Here is a 25163-nt window from a genome sequence, read left to right as displayed (position 1 = left end):
AAAAAACCCCACAATGCGTTTTTAAGCTCTCTCTGCGTTCACTGTCTCTGCAAGTGTCAAACTTCCTCGCTTTAGCTGATGCTAACCAACATTAGCGCTTACGGTTCGTATATAAACACAACTGTCAGCCCTTCACTTTTGGTGCCGACAACATTTTGAGCATTTTCGACAGTTTGTGAAATGGTCGTCATTGGCATTACATGCCAGTAGTGTTCGCTAACTGACTTTACCGGTGATTATATTTATTATTGTTATTATTATTATAATTATTATGTATTATGATTAGTTTCCCCACCAGAAGAAGATAAGATAAGATAAGATAACCTTTATTAGTCCCACACGTGGGAATGCGACATTCTTGCCAGAACATTCCCAAATAATTGACCACGTTTATTAACAGATCAATTTTCTCCACAGTTTTAGGGTGAGCTAGAATAGATATATGGTTTCAGTAATACGAATAAGAGCGCAACAACATAGAGACAATGACGATCACTCTCATAATTTCATTACGTTAGTGCACCCATCGCTCCGCATCCTTAACGCTACATTGATGTCGAGAGTCTCTGACACAGCTGTGCTCTGCAGCACAGACACCCTGCTTATCTGTGATTCGGCCAGACTGGTGTTGAACTCCAAAGACATGCGCGGGGTTAGGTTAGTTGGCTGTTGGTGTGAGTGGTTGTCTGAGTCTCTCTAATAACCCTCCAACAGACTGGCGACCTGTCCAGGGTGTACTTTTGCCCTATGACAGCTGGAATACAACCTGAATAAAATAAGTAGGAGAAAATGAATGATGTTTATGAACTGTAGTTAATGTAGTCAGACAATAAGTTACCGAGCAACAGGCCACAAGTCTTGGTGCAGAATCATACTAAGATTTAAAAAATAAAATGTTGGCACTGGTGTTTGAAACAGTATACTGTCAGTAAGACTGGAGCAACTGCACACATCTGGAAACTAATAACTAGAGTAGTTAAGTAACATTTTGTTACTGCATCCATTTAGCCAGGTATAATTAGCATGTCTACATACATGTCATTTCTAATGTGGTCCTATGTGGTATGTTGTAGGACAGTGAAGTGTCTGACACTGACCATGTACCAGTGCCTGAGAACACTGGTATGGAGGGGGAGAACGCACCTCTTTACTGTATTTGTCAGAAACCAGACATCAACTGCTTCATGATGTAAGTATATATCAGTTTTATATTTGCAGTACGCGCAGTAGGGGTGGGCGCTAGCTTCAGCAATGTTATCAGAGTTTGTTTTTGTTTTTTTAATGAAGAGCTTCTATTTCGAGAAAACTACCAATAAGGATATATGCACAGATATAGAAAACAATACTGTAACATTTTATTGATGCTTGCAGTTTGGAGGCAGCAGTATTTGCAAGTGTAACTAAATTCCAGGCATTTTCCATCCTTCTTTTCATATCAGCTTTTTTCTAATTGTCAGTGTGAACCAAGGTGTCAGCAGCACCATTATAGTGCAAAAGTAGTGACCCAGCATAGATCAAATGTAAGCACAAAAGTAGCCAAGGTAGTGTTTTTCCTGGAAGTTTTAAGTGAAAGGATAAAGTAACTGCTTACCACTTTAGTTTAACAATGATTAATGAAATGTAACCGTGTAACTCATCAGCAGTCTGCACAGTATGGTCACATATTAAAACTGAAGAATATGTTGTACTTGTTGTAGTGTTTCATCATGGGTCCAGTTTTTACCCAGGTGCTTAAAGCCCTTCTTTACCCTCATGTAACACCAACAGTAATTTCCAACCACTATTTCCTGTTCCTGTCAGTCAAACAAACAGACGACAAACATCTTCTATAAACAGGAATAATGTCATTTTATCGGATTAGAAAACATCTAATCTAGCGTTGATATTACACTGCTGTTTAGTGTCTGGCTGATCTCAGTGTCACCAAAATATCTGCCCTACATGTCAAACAATGAGAGAACTTGAAACAGTAACATCACCTAGCAGCTTATTTTAATTAGTGCTAACGTTTTGTTTGCTGGCTAACATTGCTATTATTATAGTCACAGTTAATTGACTTTGAATAGCTTTATTTCAAAAGTAATTTTACAATTTCACAGCCATTTAGCTGTGTTAACTGTACATGCTGTAGGTCATAAGGCGTGCATGGATCATTTTTATAATCAGCCTCTTATCTTTTGTCCACCACAGGCTTTGCCATGATAAATTGGTCAGTTGACAACCAGGAGCCGTACACCTTAACCTCAGAGGCCAGGACATCCAGGGGCAGTGTGAACACGCACTTGTTTAAGTGGGACGCAAGATGGACTATAGAGGGCCACCCCCTTGCCAGACAACCAAGTGCTGTCCCTGTCCACGGCCAGTGTGAGAAGGACTCTCACTAAAGTCAACCCACACAAAGCTGCTGGACCAGACAATATACCTGGACGCGTGCTCGGAGCCCGTGCTGACCAGCTGACTGATGTCCTAGCGGGCATCTTTAACATCTCCCTGAGTCAAGCTGTTGTGCCACAGTGCTTTAAAACCACCACCATCATACCTGTCCCCAGACCTTCCCAAAGCCTAATTACACAATGATTGCCTGAGCCTATTCTTGTTAAATGATGAAAAACTCAAAGGCACGTTTGGGCAGTGGATCTGTGTGAAATCACCAGCTTGCAAAACTAAATCAAAATGTGTGCTATTGATTCTAAAAATAGAAATCACAATAAAGTTCAACATTTACTAAAACCGCCATTCAGTCATCTGAGAATCTTTACTCATGAAATTATAACGGTTAGATGAATGTATATGCAGTGATTTACTGATCAATGATAAAAGGGGAGATTTATGCAATAACGAAGACTGTCATGAAAAGTATTTGGCATCTGATCTCCTGTAACCTGCGGAGCTAAGCTGTTTTATCAGCTCTGCTCTCTGATTTTTCTTTTATGAAAAAACACAAGTTGTCAAAGTTATTTGTTTGCAAATGTATTTCAGAAATATCGACATACTTTTTTTAATCAGCAGAAACTTTATGTCAGTAGTGCAAAAACCTGCACTGATCTGACCTCATTTCTTCCTCATCCTGATTCCTGACCTGGGAAGGGAGAGAAATATTTGTTTTTGTTTGTCTTCTTGTTTTATTTAATTCCTTGTGGGATTTGGATCCAACACGTAAAGTATGCATATTATGCACACACACAAACACACATGCAGCTATTACCCATTTCTTGTATTCTTGAATAAAGACATTGATTTGACACATTTAATTAGCAGCCAATTGTTTTTATTGTTCAATTATTAAGAAAAAAGAAAAGGTGGGGGTGGGTGGGATGTAAAGGGAGAGAGGAGAGAAAACCCCAACAATCCCCTCTGAGCAAGCACTAGGCGACAGTGGATAGGAAAAACTCCCTTTAAAATTAAAGGAAGAAACCTATGACAGAACCAGGCTCTAGAGGGGGCAGTCAACTGTCGGGACTGGTTGGGGGGTGACTGTGAAGAGAGGGGAGGGAGATGGGAGAGGTGTTAGTAGTTAAGGGGGGGGGGGAATTAAGCTGGAATAGAGGTGGGGGAAGAAGAGGTGACATTGGCAGTAGTGAAAGAAGGAGTGTTCTTCCTCCAGAAGAAGCAGAAGCGTTTTTTCTGTTTCTTCAGCTGCTTTTCCACGAGCACCTTTTTCTCGAGGATGAGGATTTTCAGCTCCTCGATTGTTTCGGTGTTTTGCTTCTGCAGCTTGTTGCATTTTTTCTCCACTTCTTCTTTTTCAGCTTCCAACCTTTCTGTCAGCACTTTAGATGTTGCCTCCTGTTTTTGTAGATTTTCATTTTCTCCTTCCAGCTCAGATACTTTGAACTTCATTTTGTTGTAAAGTTCTTGCAGGTTTTGGTTGTTCTTCTCAAACTCCTGGAGAAGAAGTTTTTCTTCTCTCTGCTTACTGACCAGCTGTTCTCTTTCTTGAAGCAGGTCTTGATATTTGTGCAGTGTCTCATTGAACTTTACCTGCAGCATCCTGTTGTTTCCCTCCATGAGCTGGAGTTGGCACTCCATGTCTCCCTGCTTTCTGTCCAGCTGCTCTTTCTCTTGAAGGATTTCTTTATTTTGTCGCAGAGCTTCATCAAGCTTTCCTTGCAAGCTTTCATTTTGTTGCTTGATGCTCTGAAGATTGGAATCCATTTCTTTTTGTTTGATTCCTTGTTCCCTTTTCTCTTGGAGGAGCTTCTCATTTGCTTGCTCTGTGCGATCAAGCCTTTTTTTCTCAACATTGTATATTAGCTCCATGTCTCGGAGGTTGCTGTGCAGCCCTCTCTTCTTCATGCCATCTTCTTTCTTCTCTTGGAGGAGTTTTCTATTTTGTCGAAGAGCTTCATCAAGCTTTCCTTGCAAGCTTTCATTGTGTTGCTTGATGCTCTGAAGCTTGGAATGCATTTCTTTCTCTTTTAACTCCTGTTGCCTTTTCTCTTGGAGAAGCTTTTCATTTTCTAGCAGTGTGCGATCAAGCTTTTTTTTGTATACACTGTACATTAGCTCCATTTCTTGGAGATTGCTGTGCAGCCCTCTCTTCTTCGTGCCGTCTTGTTTCTTCTCTTGGACAAGTTTTTTATTTTGTTGCAGGGCTTCATCAAGCTTTCCTTGGAGCTCCTGGTTCTTTTTGTCCATGTCATGGAGATCTTGTTGTTTCTCCTCAATAATAGCTTCCTTTTCTTGAAGCTGGTATGACAACTTTTTTAGTTCAGCGCTCTTTCGCTCATTTTCCTCCATCAAGAACTTAATCTTCTCGGTGTTTCTGAGCGCTTCATCCTCCATTTCTTCCAAACGCTTTTCCTCTAGTTCCACTTGGTCACACCAAGGAAGAGAGGAAAGGGAAGAGTCTAGTGGCTCATCCCAGGGAAGAGCGTATGGGTCAACTTCTTGTCCCTTTGGATTTGTTTGAGACATCTTGGGTCTGGATACAGTTACAACTGCAAAGGATCCAAATATTTCAAAAGGCTTTTCTGGCGAACGGTTCAATGCTGCACACATCAAGGCTGCGAGAAACGGACTAAAAGTCGTTGCTCTTCACCCCTATTTATAGGTTTTAAGGGTCAACGGATCAAAGGAAAGAATGGTGGTAAGATTCTACGTGTGTGACGTCATAATTCTGTAAGGCAATGAGGTTGTCACGTGATATTTTTGGAGGAGGGCATTTTTCAACCTGGACAAATTATCAATAAAGTTTCAATCTCTGTTATTTTCCCCAAAAAACGTGTTGTCGCAATAATGTTTTCTACTGTAATATGTGCCAACAGATGGCGCAGTTTAAAGTTGGCTGTTACTCTGCCCAGTCTGCTACCATAGAAGAAGAATGTAGACCAATAGTACTTTGACGATGTCCGCTGATCGTTTCCGTGTAAATCTTAGCATTGCTTTAGCCGTCAAGCTAAAGGTTTAGCTTCATACTGCCATATTTGCAGAGTAACAAAATATTTAAACGGTCTCAGATCATGGTGAGTATTTGAAAAAATGTTTATTTAATGTGAAACCTGTGATGTGGAAAGGTTAGCAAGCGTAATTTTGCCTATTGTGTTATACACGGGTGCTTACATCCGAGTAATTTTGATCTTTTCTAAGGTCCATGGGTTTATCCAACGAGCAGCTAAGTCACCGTTATATCTGTAATTTTGTGTGCAACGTCTTAATGCAAAAAAAAAAAAAAAAAAAATCAAATCCCAAATCAACGCAACGAGGCAAAGACTAAACAAAAAAAACCCCACAATGCGTTTTTAAGCTCTCTCTGCGTTCACTGTCTCTGCAAGTGTCAAACTTCCTCGCTTTAGCTGATGCTAACCAACATTAGCGCTTACGGTTCGTATATAAACACAACTGTCAGCCCTTCACTTTTGGTGCCGACAACATTTTGAGCATTTTCGACAGTTTGTGAAATGGTCGTCATTGGCATTACATGCCAGTAGTGTTCGCTAACTGACTTTACCGGTGATTATATTTATTATTGTTATTATTATTATAATTATTATGTATTATGATTAGTTTCCCCACCGGAAGAAGATAAGATAAGATAAGATAACCTTTATTAGTCCCACACGTGGGAATGCGACATTCTTGCCAGAACATTCCCAAATAATTGACCACGTTTATTAACAGATCAATTTTCTCCACAGTTTTAGGGTGAGCTAGAATAGATATATGGTTTCAGTAATACGAATAAGAGCGCAACAACATAGAGACAATGACGATCACTCTCATAATTTCATTACGTTAGTGCACCCATCGCTCCGCATCCTTAACGCTACATTGATGTCGAGAGTCTCTGACACAGCTGTGCTCTGCAGCACAGACACCCTGCTTATCTGTGATTCGGCCAGACTGGTGTTGAACTCCAAAGACATGCGCGGGGTTAGGTTAGTTGGCTGTTGGTGTGAGTGGTTGTCTGAGTCTCTCTAATAACCCTCCAACAGACTGGCGACCTGTCCAGGGTGTACTTTTGCCCTATGACAGCTGGAATACAACCTGAATAAAATAAGTAGGAGAAAATGAATGATGTTTATGAACTGTAGTTAATGTAGTCAGACAATAAGTTACCGAGCAACAGGCCACAAGTCTTGGTGCAGAATCATACTAAGATTTAAAAAATAAAATGTTGGCACTGGTGTTTGAAACAGTATACTGTCAGTAAGACTGGAGCAACTGCACACATCTGGAAACTAATAACTAGAGTAGTTAAGTAACATTTTGTTACTGCATCCATTTAGCCAGGTATAATTAGCATGTCTACATACATGTCATTTCTAATGTGGTCCTATGTGGTATGTTGTAGGACAGTGAAGTGTCTGACACTGACCATGTACCAGTGCCTGAGAACACTGGTATGGAGGGGGAGAACGCACCTCTTTACTGTATTTGTCGGAAACCAAACATCAACTGCTTCATGATGTAAGTATATATCAGTTTTATATTTGCAGTACGCGCAGTAGGGGTGGGCGCTAGCTTCAGCAATGTTATCAGAGTTTGTTTTTTTTTTTTTAATGAAGAGCTTCTATTTCGAGAAAACTACCAATAAGGATATATGCACAGATCTAGAAAACAATACTGTAACATTTTATTGATGCTTGCAGTTTGGAGGCAGCAGTATTTGCAAGTGTAACTAAATTCCAGGCATTTTCCATCCTTCTTTTCATATCAGCTTTTTTCTAATTGTCAGTGTGAACCAAGGTGTCAGCAGCAGCATTATAGTGCAAAAGTAGTGACCCAGCATAGATCAAATGTAAGCACAAAAGTAGCCAAGGTAGTGTTTTTCCTGGAAGTTTTAAGTGAAAGGATAAAGTATAAAGTAACTGCTTACCACTTTAGTTTAACAATGATTAATGAAATGTAACCGTGTAACTCATCAGCAGTCTGCACAGTATGGTCACATATTAAAACTGAAGAATATGTTGTACTTGTTGTAGTGTTTCATCATGGGTCCAGTTTTTACCCAGGTGCTTAAAGCCCTTCTTTACCCTCATGTAACACCAACAGTAATTTCCAACCACTATTTCCTGTTCCTGTCAGTCAAACAAACAGACGACAAACATCTTCTATAAACAGGAATAATGTCATTTTATCGGATTAGAAAACATCTAATCTAGCGTTGATATTACACTGCTGTTTAGTGTCTGGCTGATCTCAGTGTCACCAAAATATCTGCCCTACATGTCAAACAATGAGAGAACTTGAAACAGTAACATCACCTAGCAGCTTATTTTAATTAGTGCTAACGTTTTGTTTGCTGGCTAACATTGCTATTATTATAGTCACAGTTAATTGACTTTGAATAGCTTTATTTCAAAAGTAATTTTACAATTTCACAGCCATTTAGCTGTGTTAACTGTACATGCTGTAGGTCATAAGGCGTGCATGGATCATTTTTATAATCAGCCTCTTATCTTTTGTCCACCACAGACTTTGCCATGATAAATTGGTCAGTTGACAACCAGGAGCCGTACACCTTAACCTCAGAGGCCAGGACATCCAGGGGCAGTGTGAACACGCACTTGCTTAAGTGGGACGCAAGATGGACTATAGAGGGCCACCCGCTTGCCAGACAACCAAGTGCTGTCCCTGTCCACGGCCAGTGTGAGAAGGACTCTCACTAAAGTCAACCCACACAAAGCTGCTGGACCAGACAATATACCTGGACGCGTGCTCGGAGCCCGTGCTGACCAGCTGACTGATGTCCTAGCGGGCATCTTTAACATCTCCCTGAGTCAAGCTGTTGTGCCACAGTGCTTTAAAACCACCACCATCATACCTGTCCCCAGACCTTCCCAAAGCCTAATTACACAATGATTGCCTGAGCCTATTCTTGTTAAATGATGAAAAACTCAAAGGCACGTTTGGGCAGTGGATCTGTGTGAAATCACCAGCTTGCAAAACTAAATCAAAATGTGTGCAATTGATTCTAAAAATAGAAATCACAATAAAGTTCAACATTTACTAAAACCGCCATTCAGTCATCTGAGAATCTTTACTCATGAAATTATAACGGTTAGATGAATGTATATGCAGTGATTTACTGATCAATGATAAAAGGGGAGATTTATGCAATAACGAAGACTGTCATGAAAAGTATTTGGCATCTGATCTCCTGTAACCTGCGGAGCTAAGCTGTTTTACCAGCTCTGCTCTCTGATTTTTCTTTTATGAAAAAACACAAGTTGTCAAAGTTATTTGTTTGCAAATGTATTTCAGAAATATCGACATACTTTTTTTAATCAGCAGAAACTTTATGTCAGTAGTGCAAAAACCTGCACTGATCTGACCTCATTTCTTCCTCATCCTGATTCCTGACCTGGGAAGGGAGAGAAATATTTGTTTTTGTTTGTCTTCTTGTTTTATTTAATTCCTTGTGGGATTTGGATCCAACACGTAAAGTATGCATATTATGCACACACACAAACACACATGCAGCTATTACCCATTTCTTGTATTCTTGAATAAAGACATTGATTTGACACATTTAATTAGCAGCCAATTGTTTTTATTGTTCAATTATTAAGAAAAAAGAAAAGGTGGGGGTGGGTGGGATGTGAGGAGAGAAAACCCCAACAATCCCCTCTGAGCAAGCACTAGGCGACAGTGGATAGGAAAAACTCCCTTTAAAATTAAAGGAAGAAACCTATGACAGAACCAGGCTCTAGAGGGGGCAGTCAACTGTCGGGACTGGTTGGGGGGTGACTGTGAAAAGAGGGGAGGGAGATGGGAGAGGTGTTAGTAGTTAAGGGGGGGGGGATTAAGCTGGAGCAGAGGTGGGGGAAGAAGAGGTGACATTGGCAGTAGTGAAAGAAGGAGTGTTCTTCCTCCAGAAGAAGCAGAAGCGTTTTTTCTGTTTCTTCAGCTGCTTTTCCACGAGCACCTTTTTCTCGAGGATGAGGATTTTCAGCTCCTCGATTGTTTCGGTGTTTTGCTTCTGCAGCTTGTTGCATTTTTTCTCCACTTCTTCTATTTCAGCTTGTTTTTCTTCCAACTTTTCTTTCAGCACTTTAGATGTTGCCTCCTGTTTCTCAAACTCCTGGAGAAGAAGTTTTTCTTCTCTCTGCTTACTGACCAGCTGTTCTCTTTCTTGAAGCAGGTCTTGATATTTGTGCAGTGTCTCATTGAACTTTACCTGCAGCATCCTGTTGTTTCCCTCCATGAGCTGGAGTTGGCACTCCATGTCTCCCTGCTTTCTGTCCAGCTGCTCTTTCTCTTGAAGGATTCCTTTATTCTGTCGCAGAGCTTCATCAAGCTTTCCTTGCAAGCTTTCATTTTGTTGCTTGATGCTCTGAAGATTGGAATCCATTTCTTTTTGTTTGATTCCTTGTTCCCTTTTCTCTTGGAGGAGCTTCTCATTTGCTTGCTCTGTGCGATCAAGCCTTTTTTTCTCAACATTGTATATTAGCTCCATGTCTCGGAGGTTGCTGTGCAGCCCTCTCTTCTTCATGCCATCTTCTTTCTTCTCTTGGAGGAGTTTTCTATTTTGTCGAAGAGCTTCATCAAGCTTTCCTTGCAAGCTTTCATTGTGTTGCTTGATGCTCTGAAGCTTGGAATGCATTTCTTTCTCTTTTAACTCCTGTTGCCTTTTCTCTTGGAGAAGCTTTTCATTTTCTAGCAGTGTGCGATCAAGCTTTTTTTTGTATACACTGTACATTAGCTCCATTTCTTGGAGATTGCTGTGCAGCCCTCTCTTCTTCGTGCCATCTTGTTTCTTCTCTTGGACAAGTTTTTTATTTTGTTGCAGGGCTTCATCAAGCTTTCCTTGGAGCTCCTGGTTCTTTTTGTCCATGTCATGGAGATCTTGTTGTTTCGCCTCAATAATAGCTTCCTTTTCTTGAAGCTGGTATGACAACTTTTTTAGTTCAGCGCTCTTTTGCTCATTTTCCTCCATCAAGAACTTAATCTTCTCGGTGTTTCTGAGCGCTTCATCCTCCATTTCTTCCAAACGCTTTTCCTCTAGTTCCACTTGGTCACACCAAGGAAGAGAGGAAAGGGAAGAGTCTAGTGGCTCATCCCAGGGAAGAGTGTAGGGGTCAACTTCTTGTCCCTTTGGATTTGTTTGAGACATCTTGGGTCTGGATACAGTTAGAATTGCAAAGGATCCAAATATTTCAAAAGGCTTTTCTGGCGAACGGTTCAATGCTGCACACATCAAGGCTGCGAGAAACGGACTAAAAGTCGTTGCTCTTCACCGCTATTTATAGGTTTTTGGATCAAAGGATCAAAGGATCAGAATGGTGGTAAGATTCTATATGTGTGTGACGTCATAATTCTGTAAGGCAATGAGGTTGTCACATGATATTTTTGGAGGAGGGCATTTTTCAATTTGGACAAATTATCAATAAAGTTTCAATCTCTGTTATTTTCCCCAAAAAACGTGTTGTCGTAATAATGTTTTCTAATGTAATTTGTGCCAACAGATGGCGCAGTTTAAAGTTGGCTGTTACTCTGCCCAGGCTGCTACCATAGAAGAAGAATGTAGACCAATAGTACTTTGACGATGTCCGCTGATCGTTTCCGTGTAAATCTTAGCACTGCTTTAGCCGTCAAGCTAAAGGTTTAGCTTCATACTGCCATATTTTCAGAGTAACAAAATATTTAAACGGTCTCAGATCATGGTGAGTATTTGAAAAAATGTTTATTTAATGTGAAACCTGTGATGTGGAAAGGTTAGCAAGCGTAATTTTGCCTATTGTGTTATACACGGGTGCTTACATCCGAGTAGTGTTGATCTTTTCTAAGGTCCATGGGTTTATCCAACGAGCAGCTAAGTCACCGTTATATCTGTAATTTTGTGTGCAACGTCTTAATGCAAAAAAAAATAATCCCGAAGCAACGAAGCAAAGACTAAAAAACCCCACAATGCGTTTTTAAGCTCTCTCTGCGTTCACTGCCTCTGCAAGTGTCAAACTTCCTCGCTTTAGCTGATGCTAACCAACATTAGCGCTTACGGTTCGTATATAAACACAACTGTCAGCCCTTCACTTTTGGTGCCGGTGTTGTGCCAAAGTAGTTACCCCCGTAATATGGATTACAGATAGGGGGGGGCACACATTTAGGCAGCCGATGCCACACAGCCTGATAAAATCTGTATCCCTCCATAACTTTTGCTGTGAATAAGACATGGTCTCCAAAGTTACTGTACTTATTGGTTATACTGAGATTGATTTTGCAAATAAACTCATTCGTGATAGCTTCGCTACAAAGTGTAAACCGAGTGTAAATTCACTGGAGAGCGACGTGTTTCCATGATCGCATCTGGTTTTACAGTATTATAGTATCAAAGTCTTTTTCTAGACAAAGTATTCCCAGCAGGTTATTTCAGTGTACAGTTTAAGGTAAACTGTCTTCCACACGGCACATTACAATGTCACGAAACTAATATTAAATTCATCAAGTCTGCTGTTTTCCAGCTTTTACTCTTTATCGCGTCGACTGCAGATCAGTGACAAGTAGCGTACAGAACGGAGCTGGGCAAGTGGCTCCTCCTACTTTGCGCGCTCCCGTGAATGGGGAAACAATTTTTGACGGGGGTAACTACTTTGGCACAACACCGGCAATAAGTCGGACTCGTTCCCGGTGGGTGATGGGCTCCGCCAGGGATGCCCTTTGTCTCCGGTTCTGTTCATAATTTTTATGGACAGGATTTCTAGGCGCAGCCAAGTGGCGGAGGGCTTTCGCTTTGGTAGCCTCAGAATCTCATCTCTGATTTTTGCGGATGATGTGGTTCTGTTGGCTTCATCGGGTGAGGGCCTCCAGCTCGCACTGGAACGGTTCACAGCCGAGTGTGAAGCAGCGGGAATGAGGATCAGCACCTCCAAATCTGAGGCCATGGTTCTCAGCCGGAAAAGGGTGGAGTGCCCACTCCGGGTCGGGGATGAGTTCCTGCCCCAAGTGGAGGAGTTCAAGTATCTCGGGGTCTTGTTCGCGAGTGATGGGAGAAGGGAGCCAGAGATCGACAGACGGATTGGGGCTGCAGCTGCAGTAATGCGGACGCTGCACCGGTCCGTCGTGGTGAAGAGGGAGCTGAGTGTAAAAGCGAAGCTCTCAATTTACCGGTCGATCTACGTCCCTACCCTCACCTATGGCCACGAGCTGTGGGTAGTGACCGAAAGAATGAGATCGCGGATACAAGCGGCAGAAATGAACTTCCTCCGAAGGGTGGCTGGCCTCTCCCTTAGAGATAGGGTGAGAAGTTCGGCCATCCGGGAGGGGCTCAGAGTAGAGCAGTTGCTGCTCCACATCGAAAGGAGCCAGCTGAGGTGGTTCGGGCATCTGACAAGGATGCCCCCTGGGCGCCTCCTGGGTGAGGTGTTCCAGGCATGTCCCACCGGGAGGAGGCCCCGGGGCAGACCCAGGACACGCTGGAGAGATTATATCTCTCGGCTGGCCTGGGAACGCCTTGGTGTTCCCCCGGACAAGCTGGAGGAGGTGGCTGGGGAGAGGGAGGTCTGGGCCTCTTTGCTTAGGCTGCTGCCCCCGCGACCCGGCCTCGAATAAAGCGGATGAAGATGGATGGATGGATGTATATAATGTTCTCTTTTTGCAGTCGAGGAGCGTGTCAAGACAGATTTCACTGCGTGTTGTACTCCTATAACTATGCATGTGACAAATAAAGGTTCTTGAATCTTCTTCGGTCTACTGGCTCTAATGGTCTCACTTCATATTACCCTCTGCCTAGCATCCTCCTCTATCACATCACCCCATCTGCATGTCTTTCTTCACTGCATCCTCGACTCCTCTGTGGTCTTGCTCTTCTCCTGCTAGGCTACTCCATATTCATCATCGTTTTTACAGTATACCTACTATCCCTTCTCTGTACATGTCCAACTAACTGACAGTCCCTTACTTCTATCATTGCTCTTCTCTTCAAAACTCGCTTCCACCTGCTTCCTACTTTACACTACAGAGTAGGGAGAATAGGGAACATAATCTGCGAACATCATAGTCCACAGACACTGCTGCTTGACCTTATTTTTCCACCTGCCTATCACTATTGCAAAAAGGACAGGTCTCAGTGCTGAACCCTGTGGCACCCCACTCACCCTTTCTCATACATGTCCTACACCACCATCAGGTACTTCGTCGCCACTCCAGTCTTCCACATGCAATATTACAGTTCCTCTCCAGGCATCCTAGCATATGCTTTGTCTAGATAATAAGATGATAATAAAAGATAACCTATTTGCATCGAAATAAAGTAAAAAAGGTGGTGACCAGAAAATATAAGTATGGCTTCATGCCAACAAAGAGCACTATAGATGTTTCCTTTGAGAGAGGTGATTGAGAAGAATAGGGGTCAGAAGGCGTAAACCAGGTACATACATTTACTGCAGTAATCACATCTGTATATGGAAGTGACCCCAATTAAGTTTTTGGTGTTTGAAAATAATGTCATAATTCAAAAACAGCTAATAATTATTAACAACACAATCAAAAAAAACACAGTTTTTTTGTTTTGTTTTGTTTTTTTAAAAAAAGCATGTTTATTAGTTCACACAATGGAGTAGTGCCTCCAAACAACACCACCAAATTAAAGCAGAATGTGTCCAACACATTGTAGAACAGATGGATGAAATTCCTCCTGAACGGCATTAACAAATAAAAGAATTACAACCAAAGTTTTTTTTTCCATGCAGCACATTAGTTTCCAAACCCTTTCAGTTCACAATTTTGACTTTCTCACGCACACTCTCTCACACACTCTCTCACACACAAGGCAGCAGCTCTTTGCCGATGGAATGGAGCGCCGTGTGGGCATGTTCACAGTCTGCTGGACCAGAAAACTGCAGACAGTAGAACTGAAAGCTCAGGAAGTCAGTCAGAGTCGCGTTTACTTATTTGACCAGTCCAATCTTCTTTGCTTCTGTTTCATATATCAGTAACCTCCACATTTTTACTATGAAGACTTCTGCTTCTTCATCAAGAACCTAAAGACAAAAAGTTCAGTTAAACATACTATATATTACAAAGCTGAATGTATTCAATGAGTCAGCACATGTATACAATGTGACTGTCACCAACCATTTTAAGACAGACCAGTCTGGTTTTAAACTGACAGTTTTTCCTTTTTTTGGTTAGTCATCCACTTAATCGACAATGTGTGGTACAGACCATTCAAGGACCATTCAACTGGGTTTCAGTCCCAAAAGATGGATTACATATGTAAGATGTTTAAAGACTTAGGATCCAGGCAAAGTTCAACTTACCATAGCAACATCATCAAGAATACCCTGAGGAGTGCTATGTGCCATTACCTGATCAGAAAAGAAAAATATTAACTAGAGTGAGCAACAAGCCCAACAATTCAACACCACAAGCTTAAAGATACAGATAAACTTCAAAGGATAATAACTGACCTTGGAGCAGACAAAATCAACCAATGTAGCTTCCTCCTCTCCAATGTACTCTATAATCTTCTTATTAATCCACGGTCTAATGCGGCGATCCATCAGAGTCTATGGAAAGCAAATCAAAACAAAACATAACATAACTAATAACTAAAATATCAAGCTATGAAAATAAGTGCAATTTCAAAATATGCCAAGCCTTTTACCGAATCAACCATTGCCCAGTCCAAAGGATAGGAGAAGAGCTCTGGCCTGGCAGTGGGGATCTTCTCTATAAGGCTTTTTATGTGTTTCCGTTTCTCCTCTGTGTTAATGCTGCCTTTGGCCCCTGAAATTTCTGCTCCATCGAGCCCCAGACTCTTTTCATCATCACCATAGTCCAGTGGAACCAGTTTCCTTTTGCGAGGCTGCTCATCTGCCTCCTCTTCGTCAAACTTGTTGAAAACACTGTCCACAGTTGCTAATTTCTTTCGCTTTCCTGCGCTGAGCTGACTCGGACTGTTGGTGGCACCTGTAGGAGAAAAAAAAATCATCAGGAAATACTATTTACTCTGGGAAAAAGCAGTGCCATTAAACAACAGATCTGTATGTGTGTTTTGCTTCGTTGCTGTACTCACCCAGCTTGAGGCTGAGGCCAATCTTGGGCCGGTGTTCCTCTGGAGGTTGGACCTCTGGAGTGTTCTCGCCTGGAATTATGATGCCACAAAGAGACTCATTTCCGGGGGTGTTTGGAGTAACGTTTCCACTGGCAGAAGACACAGAAGGAGCAGTGGTGATTGGTCGCATGGCGGGTTTGAGTTGCGGCTTGGCTTCTTGTGAGTCCTCGCCATCGCGGTAATCATCTTCATCTGCCTCTTCCACATCGTCATCTGAATGCTGCGGGGGAACTTGAGGCTCCGGCTCCACAGGCCTTCCGGACCCCCTCTTCTCCCGCTCCTTGTGAGTTTTCTCCTGGTTCACATCCTCCTCCGGTTCAAGTTTCAGAGGTGGCTGTCGTCTGCGCTCTGCTTCCTCCTCCATCTACACAAATATGTAACACATTAAGCAACCTCAGGATATTGTTGTTGACTGGTGGACTGGCATATTAATATTAAATGCACAAACATCATTACAGAACAAGCAAAAAAGCTGTAATTCTGCAAAACAAACTAAAGATCTCTGAGTCTATCAAATGTCTTTGTCAGAGGTTAGGGAAAGTTCCAGGTGGATTTACTCTCTGTAATTCAGCATCAGGATCAGGGTGACCCTCAGCGAGAAGTCTTTGTCTAATTTCCTCCAGCTCCTCCTTCTCCCTCTTCCGGTCACGTTCATCCAACTCGATCTCCTTTTCTCTGTCACGAAGACGCTTCTGCAATGCGCTGCCCCTAAAAAAAAAAAAAAAAAAAATTAGCATTAACGTAAAGTAATGACAAAAGGCATTAAAAGCATTAAAACATTTTAAAATGCAAATTAACATAATCACCTGTAATATTTCGGGTCATCCCTGTCATCATCATAGTCTTCAAGGAACTCTTTGAGCCTTTTGGCTTCTTTCATCTGATTTTATGCACAAAATGAAACAGTAAACAGTAAATCAAGCCTTCTGTTTCCACATATCTGAAATAATAAATAGTCTAAAACTCGTATTATGCAGCGTGGCATGCATTCTTGTATACCATTTCACGACGCCTCTCTTCTTCTCGCTCAGCATCTTTGCTATAGTCACGGGCCTTCTTCCTCTCTCTGACCTCCCAATTTTTCAGGCGCTTTAAGAAGGCACAGAAAAGAAATTCCAATCAGTAATCTGTCAAACATTAACAGTAATTTGCTTATGTGCAGTTATTTAAATGAACATTTCATCAAATCAAAATGGGAGAGATGATAAACATACTTCTTGATAAGCTGCTTCCTTATCTCTAAGCCTCCTCTCAAGTCTCCGCCGCTCATACATGTCCTCCTCATCTTCTTCGCGGTCTCGTTTTTTATCGTCTCTAGACCTCTCTCTGTTAAAATAATAATGGGTTACTGATCTGTGAAGTTCATCTTTATATCAAATGAAGTTGAAACGCAATCATTTCAAGGGTATTTGCCCATAGCCAGTGCCAACTGCTGAATACATTTCACTACGGTGTTTTCATTAGTTATTTTGTGATATGGATAGTTTCTACAAATGATCAACTGAACACAACACTCCCCAAAAATAAAAAGTTCCTTAACAGCCTCCAACAAATCCTCATTGGTTTCATTTACAGCTACCAAATGAGTCTTTCATTGTAGCGTTAAAAAAAAAAAAAAAAAAAAAAACAACTTGCAAAGCCCTAAAGTGGGGAACAAGAATTCATATCTAGCATATCTTTAAATCACAGATAATGAATTATGTTACCAGTATTATGCCACATGCATTGATAAGTCATAACACAATGTGGAGAAACTTATGAGTGGATCTTGAGGTCTGTTGTTAGAAACAGCTGGAGCCAACGACCTTTTGATTTCTCAAAGTCCAAACCGTTAGAATTAAGAGACGGCCCTTTAGATGAGTCACAACCGTTTGTGTGTGAGCCAGAACAAACCATCTTGCATTAGAACTGACCTCGATCTGCTGCGAGCTTCACTGACATCTCGACTCCTCTCCCTCTCCCGCTCCTTCGTCCTCTCGCGTTCACGATCCCTCTCTCGCTCACGGTCGCGGTCCCGGTCTCTTTCCCGCTCCTTGTCCCTCTCTCTCTCCCTTTCCTTCTCTTTCTCGCGATCGCGGCGCTCCCTCTCCCGCTCCCGCTCTTTGTCTCTCTCCCTCCTTTCTCTCTCCAGCTCCAGGCGTTCCTTTTCTTTTTTGCCTTTTTCCTCCTCCAATTTCTGCAGGAGCCCACATGGGAAAAGAAAATGAAACTGCATTAGAAGATGCAAAAGGTGAAAAAAAGATCATCATACTAAATTAAATAAACAAGTTATCGGCAAAAAATGGTTTACACTGCCGGTTTCAGAAATGCTCACGTTCTACCATGACTCATTGTTTGGGGGGAGGTTGGCTGCTCCAAGTCAGGAAGTGGTTTCCTCCAGGAAGAGTGGTCTGCAGCTTGAGCAGGTTTAATGTATATACTGCTCAATTTCAGGACACACTTATATAAAACCATAAATGACAGTATATTCTTGAAATACCTAACAAACTGGGGATGTCACAGCTCATATGAGGGGTTTCACCAAAGAAACATTTCCAGTGTTATTGTAAACACTTACAGTCTTCTTTTCCTGTGCAAAGAGATAATTTCTTGTTCTGGCTCCAGTATTTGACCTCCCTTCTTTATCAGATTTGTACAGAATAAATAACAGGCCAACTCAACCTCTGCTGTTACGATGGGCTCTATGGTGATCTGGGATTATTATCCGATATCAAAAGGCAAATAAGTACTGGTCAAACCAACATCTGAATGTTTTCCAATTCAAAGTGTACTCGTGACTGCGGATAAGGGACAGATTTGGCCTGAAATGCATATGCATAGGATTTTACTGGAAATGGGGGTTTCATATGGCTTGTGGTAAGTAAAAAAAAAACAAAAACAACAAACTGAAGCCAGCTTTGAACCTTTTTTAACTTAAGGTCATGAAGATCTAACTATAAACTTGAGATCTCCACTATATAATGCACTGGTTGTACCTATAGGTGCCAAGTGGATTAAAACAAGCCTAAGCTTAACACGGCAAATGGCGTAACTAAGTAAATTACATAATCGGCCCCCACGTGTTTTCTACATGGTCATTTGAGAAGGAGGAAAGCAATGCCTGACTGCAGTGCAAGTGATCCCCTAGAGCAGTGTGGGACTTCAGTATGAAGCCAAACTACTAAATAATAATTTGAACACCATTTTATTTATCTGTAAAGGCAATCACAGCTCACTGGTTCTCACAGCCGTCCATTGACAATCTCAGTAAACAAAGTTTGACCCATTTTTCTACATTCTCACTAGATAACATTTAAATCATGTTCCACAGTCTGTTCTGGAGCTACTGGTGCAAAACTTACAGATGATGAACTAGGGTTTCAGCACTTCTCTGCCCCTACACATCCTACAGGCTACATGTAGAAGGAAAAGCAGGTCAAGAGCAAAGTCAATATAATCAGGAAAAAAAAAAGAAGTCCAAACGATTCCTGCGAAGCAGTTTCATCTTATTACAACTCATCCACATAAATAGCATCCACATCTGTTTGTTTTTAAAGTCAATGCAAATCAGATACTGCATTTCATTTTGCCACAAAGAAATTAGTGAAGCAGTCTTACCGCCAGGTTGTGGTGTCTGTCTGGTCTCACCAACCCAATTTAAAAATAAAAAATAAAAAAGGAAAAAAAATAAACCCTTCAGAGTCAGACCCACAGTTCAAACAGACCTGTGGCTGATTTAAAAAAAATATATATACCAGCTGGTAGCTTTGTGGATCTGGACTGGTTAACAACATAAACTACCACATGTTAAATGTGGGTCTGACAGCTATTAACTAAAAAAAAAGAAAAAAAAAAAAAGGACCACAGAGGAGGAAACTACAAAACTGTAATTTAACTCAAGTCTGCTAAAGTCTGCACACCATTTTAGCATTTCTACCTTCGCTCCGAAGGGAGGGCTTTGACAGATACACATTATTTGTTTTGAAACAGTTTTTCCCTAACCTACCTACAACTTACCTCCTGTATTAAACTAGTTAGTAGTGAGTTTGAAACATACTAATTGGAAAACAATTTTAAAACATTGCCATGAGCAGGTTCCTAACATACTGTGTGTTTGATGTGGTGTGAGGCTTGTTCCCCTTTGTTGATGGAAGTTTTTTTTAGTATATAACATCAATTGTCCTCAGTTCCAGTACAAAGTCACAACGTTTTGGGTTTCGTTAGTAGCCCTATAACTTCTTTTAAAAATACTGATAAGAGAACCTTGTTTTAAAAAGCGACAAAGAAAACAGTTGAATGGTATTCATACTAAAATATCCCTGCAGCTTATTCCTCCTTATTTATGTTTGCATACTTTATTTATGCATTGTCTCATTGTGGTGTAAATTTCTAAGGGTTAACAAACAAACAAAAAAAACAAACAAACAAAAAAAACCAAAACAGAAACAGCAAAGCAATTACTTACCTTGCAAGTCTTCAGACCGCAGAGTGCTGTGAAGGGGCGCTCCCTGCTTCAGTAATACTACAGGCTGCAGTTCAAACTGCTGCAGTGGTTAGGCTCTTTCAGGCTCTGTGTGTTTTTTAAACACGCTATTTATCATATGAGGACATGCAGAGGTTCACTGAGCTGCCCGACCTTCTTAAACATGATTCACTGTAATCACAACCTGCTAGGAATTTGTCCAGCATCACTTTTTTTGACAACCTTAGTGCAAGTCGACTGAGAGCCAGCTGCCCCTCTGCAAACCCTCCAGAAGGGAGCGCCCAAAATGAGTAGAGAAGAAATAAAAGATCATACTTACATCCTATCCTCGCAACTTTTTCCCAAAGCTGAGATTCTGAGATTCATCTTGCTCTAGTCACCAAATGAACTCTACCATATTGGTGGGGTTTAATCAATAGATTAGCTTTGGTTGGAATTTCACATTGTGTCCATGCACTCTGTGTGATGAATTTAGCTTGTGAAGAGCGAAATATTTTAGTCTCAATCAGTACTGTGAACAGTGACAACTCGTGGCCAGTTTGGAAATACTGACATGTACTATAAAGTAATCAATCGGTGGCTGAAGTATTAATGGATCATAAATCAACATCAACTACGTTCTGTACCCTTTGAATTCCACTAGCTACTCTAAGAACTTACTGACTACCAAAAGACTTTGTTTGACAGAAACAGAATAGTCTTAAACTGCAGATCCATTTTGCGTTAGAGGAATTTCTACTAACAAATGTGGAGGATTTCTTCTTCAAAACCTAAATTACACAGTAACAAGAGCAGTCTGATACATTACCTTGTGTGTGTCCCGGAATTTACTGATCTCTCTGGAAATCAAGTCTCTCTTGTCATCCTCCATCTCCATGGCATTGATATCCTCCTTACACAAAGTGAAGAGAGAAAGGAAACAAACACACTAAGCACTCCAAAAAAAAAATTTAATACTACAACAGCCAGAGCCATGCTCCAGCCCCTTCTCCTCCCCGTGTGCATCATGCAAAGACTACCTCCTCTTTCTTCTCTTTCCGCTTCTTGATGCGAGGCTGACTGTCAGGATCCTGTGAGGGAGCATTAAGCTCACTTGCATACTCTCGGATGAGGACATCTATTGCCCCCTTCACAGCCTGGTCTCTACGCAGGGTTTCTTCATCAAGAACCTCCTCTTCGTCTTCATCCCCGTTTTTCCCGCTGCCACCGACTCCCTATTGATTAGATCGAGAAAGATTTGGAGACAAGAGAGGTAAGGCTGCCAGCTTGCTAAGTTGGAAGGAATAAAAGAGGAAGACCTCAGAAGAGGTTTGTGGATTTAATAAAAGAGGAAATGGAGTGGGTTGGTGTGAAAGAGGAGGACGCTAGGAATACGATGAGATGGAGGCAGATGAGCCACTGTGGTGACCTCTAAATGTAGCTTCCAAAAGAAAAGGAAGAGTCAAAATAAAAGACAGATGAGCAGCATACCCCATTTGCACTCCTCTTCTTGGCCTTCCACTCATCTAGCTGAGCCTTAGTCTTGGCATCGACCTTCACCAACAGCTTCTTATCACCCAAGAGCAACTCATGCAGGAGTCTGAGGGCTCGCAGTGTGGATTCAGGCTCCTTATACTCACAGAAACCAAAAGCTTGCAGGAGTTAAGACGAAAACAAAGTTAGTTCACAAGGTTTTCAAATTCAGCCCACGAAGATATTTGATAACTTTTTTTTGTTAGAAAAAATGGAGTAAACATATGGGGAAAAACAAGAATCTGACATTCAATTTCAAATGTCCTAATTCTCCAAATCACTGATTGACTGACTATACCAGAGAAATGACCAAAAACCACATACATAAAATTAACATGTGAAAATAGGTCTTTAAGCATGATAAATAAGAGGGTAAGTATGTTTAACAGGATTTAAAATTCTAGGAGTGTCATCCCTGTGCACCATCCCATGCACAAACACCAAAAAAGGTTTAAAATGTGCTTTTGTTTTTGTGCTGTTACCTTGAAGTTTCCCAGAGGCACCCTGGACCCTTTTCCAGCTTAGAACAATACCACATTTCTATATTCAAAGAGAACAGAAAACAAGGATTTTTTGTGTTTAGTAGTCCAGATAATTACAATAATTAACAAGTAAATGATCACATATAAAACACTATTGTTGTATCCCTATAACAATACTTGTGATCAAATATGATGAAAACCTCACTCCTTTTTACTTTTATTATACGTTGGAGATTTGCATTTGACTAAAACAAGAATAAATGTCTGTCACCTGCAACTCCTGAACCACTGTCATCTTTTAAATATTATTATGACTGCAACCTCTAAATATTTAAAGTGCTCTCATAAAAAAAATAAAGATTTGTCTAGCTGCAGACAGATTTTATTCCAAATTGATAATTGTTTCACATGAAAAGATCACTAACGTACATTAACCGGATTATTCCAGTTGAGTAACAGTAAACTTACAGCCAGAAGCTGCCTGACCAACATGTCAGATGCCTTTTCAGAAATGTTGCCCACAAATACAGTGGTGGTGGGGCCGCCACCATCCTCCGTATCCTTGGCTCTGATCGTGCCAGGCTCTTTCTTCGGAGTCATCGGCTTCTGTGCTACAGCAACTGTGGCTGGAACGAGCACCTGCAAAATAAATTTGATGTATGCAAATGTCACTCTTATTCAGAGTAACACCAAAGCAAACCAAAAAAAATGCAAATACAACAAGCAACCGATGGCGAGCATAGGGGTTTTATTCTTTAACAATATAATATAATAATAATATTAATAATAATAAAAAAAGAATTCCACCAGGCATCATTGTTAATATGTGCAAGTATGTTTTTAATAGTAGGTAGGTTATTCAGAATGCTCCTGCTTCGAACTCACTGTGGGTGTGGGGGTCACTACACCCATATGAACCGGTATCATAGGAGTCCCTGAAAACAGAAACAAAATACAGCACTCAGTCAGGTGTTATGTATATTATAACAGATAATATACATAACTGCATGTAAAATTCCCAAAGCCAATAACAAAAAAAGTGATCTGCAATTTTAACATTTAATTTTCTGAATATTAAATGTTAAGGTAATTTTCCTGTAACATTCCTCAATCTCTCTCTCTCTCTCTGGGGTATTAAGTTATGTCAGTTTATTGGGCCTTTAGGTATCTTACTTCTCAACAGTTATCTATGTGCACTCATTTTCAAAGAAATTCTACCGTCAACTGATGCTTCACCCACATTATGTGGTTGTAGATTTAGATCACCCTGCTGCTTTTCCTTGAATGTCACAGAGCTGCCACTTCACAGTGTGTTCCTTAAAAAGGCTACAGAGCAAGTTTAAAAAAACTTTTCAATACCTGGTGGGACTGCAGGAGCAAAGCCTGCATACTGTGGAGGGGGGATCCTAGGTGGTAACTGTGGGATACCAATCTGCTGGCGGTTTATCGGAGGAGGATACGACATCCTGAAGACTCCAGAAACCTACCTACAGAGGAGAAAAGATATTTAGCAAATTAGCAAAACATCAGAGGAACATTTCTTTATGTCCTCGGGCTTTTGTTAAGATCATGACAGTAGTATTTTTCACAAGGATAGACAAAATGATCGTTAGTATGACCAACTGAGCAGGTAGGATATCTGCTCACCCACGTAAAAGCAGCTACATTAACTAGCTAAATTAGCTGAGACTGGCTAACGCTACTCTGTGGCCTTGCTGCTAAATATTAGCTGCAGCGGTCAAGCACGGATTTACCTACCCGGTACACCAAGAGTAAAATAAAACTGGAGCCTAATTACGGAGTTAATTGTCCAAATAAAGCCCAGTTAAAGTCAACTGACAGAAAAGCCCAACGCTAATGATTAGCGTTGTAATTTTCATCGGTGAGCAACGAGAACCTCTACGGATACAAATAACTGGGACCGATTCTTTTCCGAAATGAATCATGGGAAAACATCGTCACACGTTTTCTTTGTTGCCCTGTTTTTAGTCTGGCAGGCAGGAAACACACCCGCGTGTCCTAAATAAAAAATAACGGGACTTTACAAATGTGCTAAATAAATAAAAAATAAAAAAAACAGAACAGTTATCTGAACTTTGCTTTCAATGTGGAAAAAAATAGAGAGGGAAAAATATGACAAAGGATTCTAAAATATAAAAAGGGGTTGATCATAGAATTAGAGACATTAGCTTATAGAACAAATTAAATATACATATTTATTTGTGTAGTAAATGGTAAATGGCCTGTATTTGTATAGCACTTTACTTAGTCCCCAAGGACCCCAAAGCGCTTTACACTACATTCAGTCATCCACCTGTTCACACACTGGTGATGGCAAGCTACATTGTAGCCACAGCTACGCACTTTGTAAATGTTTTCTATGAGAAATGTGGATTACATTGTTAGTTAATGAAAATTAAGACTGATACAATCAGAATAACATTTATAATTTGTTGCAAATTACTATACACTATGTGTCTAGTTATATACAGTGCAAAAGCCTTGAGCCATCCTACATTCCTCTGTATTTTGCATCTAAGGAGGCAGATTTTATTGTAATTTTTAATAAAAAATAAAAGAAAGAAAAAAGAAAGAAAAAAATCCCAAAGATAACACAGTTTGACAAACTTAAACAGCAATGATTTACAAAAAGATATATATATTAGCTGAAAACTTGGCATATCTCTGCATGTTTTGCAGAAAATCTATCTAAAGCAAATGAACAGTATCTGAATATCATGTCCTTAAGAAACAGATAAATAATTCCAGCAAAGACCAGATACAGGACCTGAGAGACGCATCAAGCCCTTCAGTTGATCCAGCTGCTGTTCACTGAAGCCTCATCAGAAAATATCTCAGTGGAATGGAAGTGGAAGCCGTGTGGGATCATTTTGACAGAGAACAGAACAAAAGTAGCCGACATCTAAAGAAGAACTTTGAATGTCTTTCAAGAAACCTGGAGAACTATTCCTGAAGGCTACCTAAAGAAATTACAAGAAATCTTACCTGAGAATGTTCAGCCTGTGTTTAAGAATAAAGGTGGTCATACAACCCCACAAACACGTAAGCACATTAGAATTGTACAAGCATTTATTTCTTTTTTAAGTGGACACATCATGAATGTGTGCTTTTAGGATGCCCTGTCTGAGTTTCTGAGCTTTAGTTTTGTATACAAGCACAACAAGTGCAACAGATGAAGAGTACAGGAACT

The 25163-nt window shown here is 40.8% G+C and overlaps 3 protein-coding genes and 1 long non-coding RNA gene across 5 annotated transcripts; 1 reads left to right on the top strand and 3 right to left on the bottom strand.

Moving 5' to 3' along the window:
- Positions 1 to 2951: 2951 nt before the first annotated feature.
- LOC147306846 (uncharacterized) lies at positions 2952 to 5141 on the bottom strand. Its single transcript, XM_086274013.1, has one exon. It carries the CDS (start codon positions 4999 to 5001, stop codon positions 3532 to 3534), a length of 1470 nt encoding a protein of 489 aa, XP_086130139.1. The 5' UTR covers positions 5002 to 5141; the 3' UTR covers positions 2952 to 3531.
- An 82-nt stretch (positions 5142 to 5223) lies between these two features.
- Positions 5224 to 8978, top strand: LOC147306845 (uncharacterized). The gene is made up of 3 exons (XR_015126329.1): positions 5224 to 5465; positions 6794 to 6909; positions 7918 to 8978. It is a non-coding gene; the product is annotated as an uncharacterized LOC147306845 (long non-coding RNA).
- Positions 8979 to 8986: 8 nt separating this feature from the next.
- On the bottom strand, positions 8987 to 10859 carry LOC147306844 (uncharacterized). The gene has a single exon (XM_086274016.1). It carries the CDS (start codon positions 10640 to 10642, stop codon positions 9248 to 9250), a length of 1395 nt encoding a protein of 464 aa, XP_086130142.1. The 5' UTR covers positions 10643 to 10859; the 3' UTR covers positions 8987 to 9247.
- A 3082-nt stretch (positions 10860 to 13941) lies between these two features.
- rbm25a (RNA binding motif protein 25a) lies at positions 13942 to 23901 on the bottom strand. Of its 2 annotated transcripts, none has more exons than XM_086274011.1 (18): positions 23711 to 23901; positions 23312 to 23439; positions 22838 to 22887; positions 22421 to 22591; positions 21953 to 22010; positions 21429 to 21589; positions 20978 to 21172; positions 20767 to 20850; positions 17410 to 17672; positions 16711 to 16822; positions 16496 to 16585; positions 16303 to 16376; positions 16054 to 16204; positions 15458 to 15860; positions 15047 to 15351; positions 14850 to 14948; positions 14700 to 14747; positions 13942 to 14420 (listed from the first exon to the last, which is right to left on the bottom strand). In XM_086274011.1, exons 2-18 carry the CDS (start codon positions 23415 to 23417, stop codon positions 14328 to 14330), a joined length of 2463 nt encoding a protein of 820 aa, XP_086130137.1. In that variant the 5' UTR covers positions 23418 to 23439; positions 23711 to 23901; the 3' UTR covers positions 13942 to 14327. The 2 variants fall into 2 exon arrangements, with proteins under 2 accessions (XP_086130137.1, XP_086130138.1); XM_086274012.1 differs by having other exon boundaries at positions 20767 to 20847.
- Between the last annotated feature and the right edge of the window lie 1262 nt (positions 23902 to 25163).

Source organism: Aulonocara sp. 'chitande type north' Nkhata Bay, linkage group LG19, assembly GCF_057382095.1.
Source record: "Aulonocara sp. 'chitande type north' Nkhata Bay isolate Kocher_YH1m ecotype deep benthic linkage group LG19, A_spYH_male_GT1.1, whole genome shotgun sequence".
Lineage (NCBI taxonomy): Eukaryota > Metazoa > Chordata > Actinopteri > Cichliformes > Cichlidae > Aulonocara > Aulonocara sp. 'chitande type north' Nkhata Bay.
Note: the sequence above shows the minus strand (reverse complement) of the source record. Positions and strands in the feature narration are given on the sequence as shown.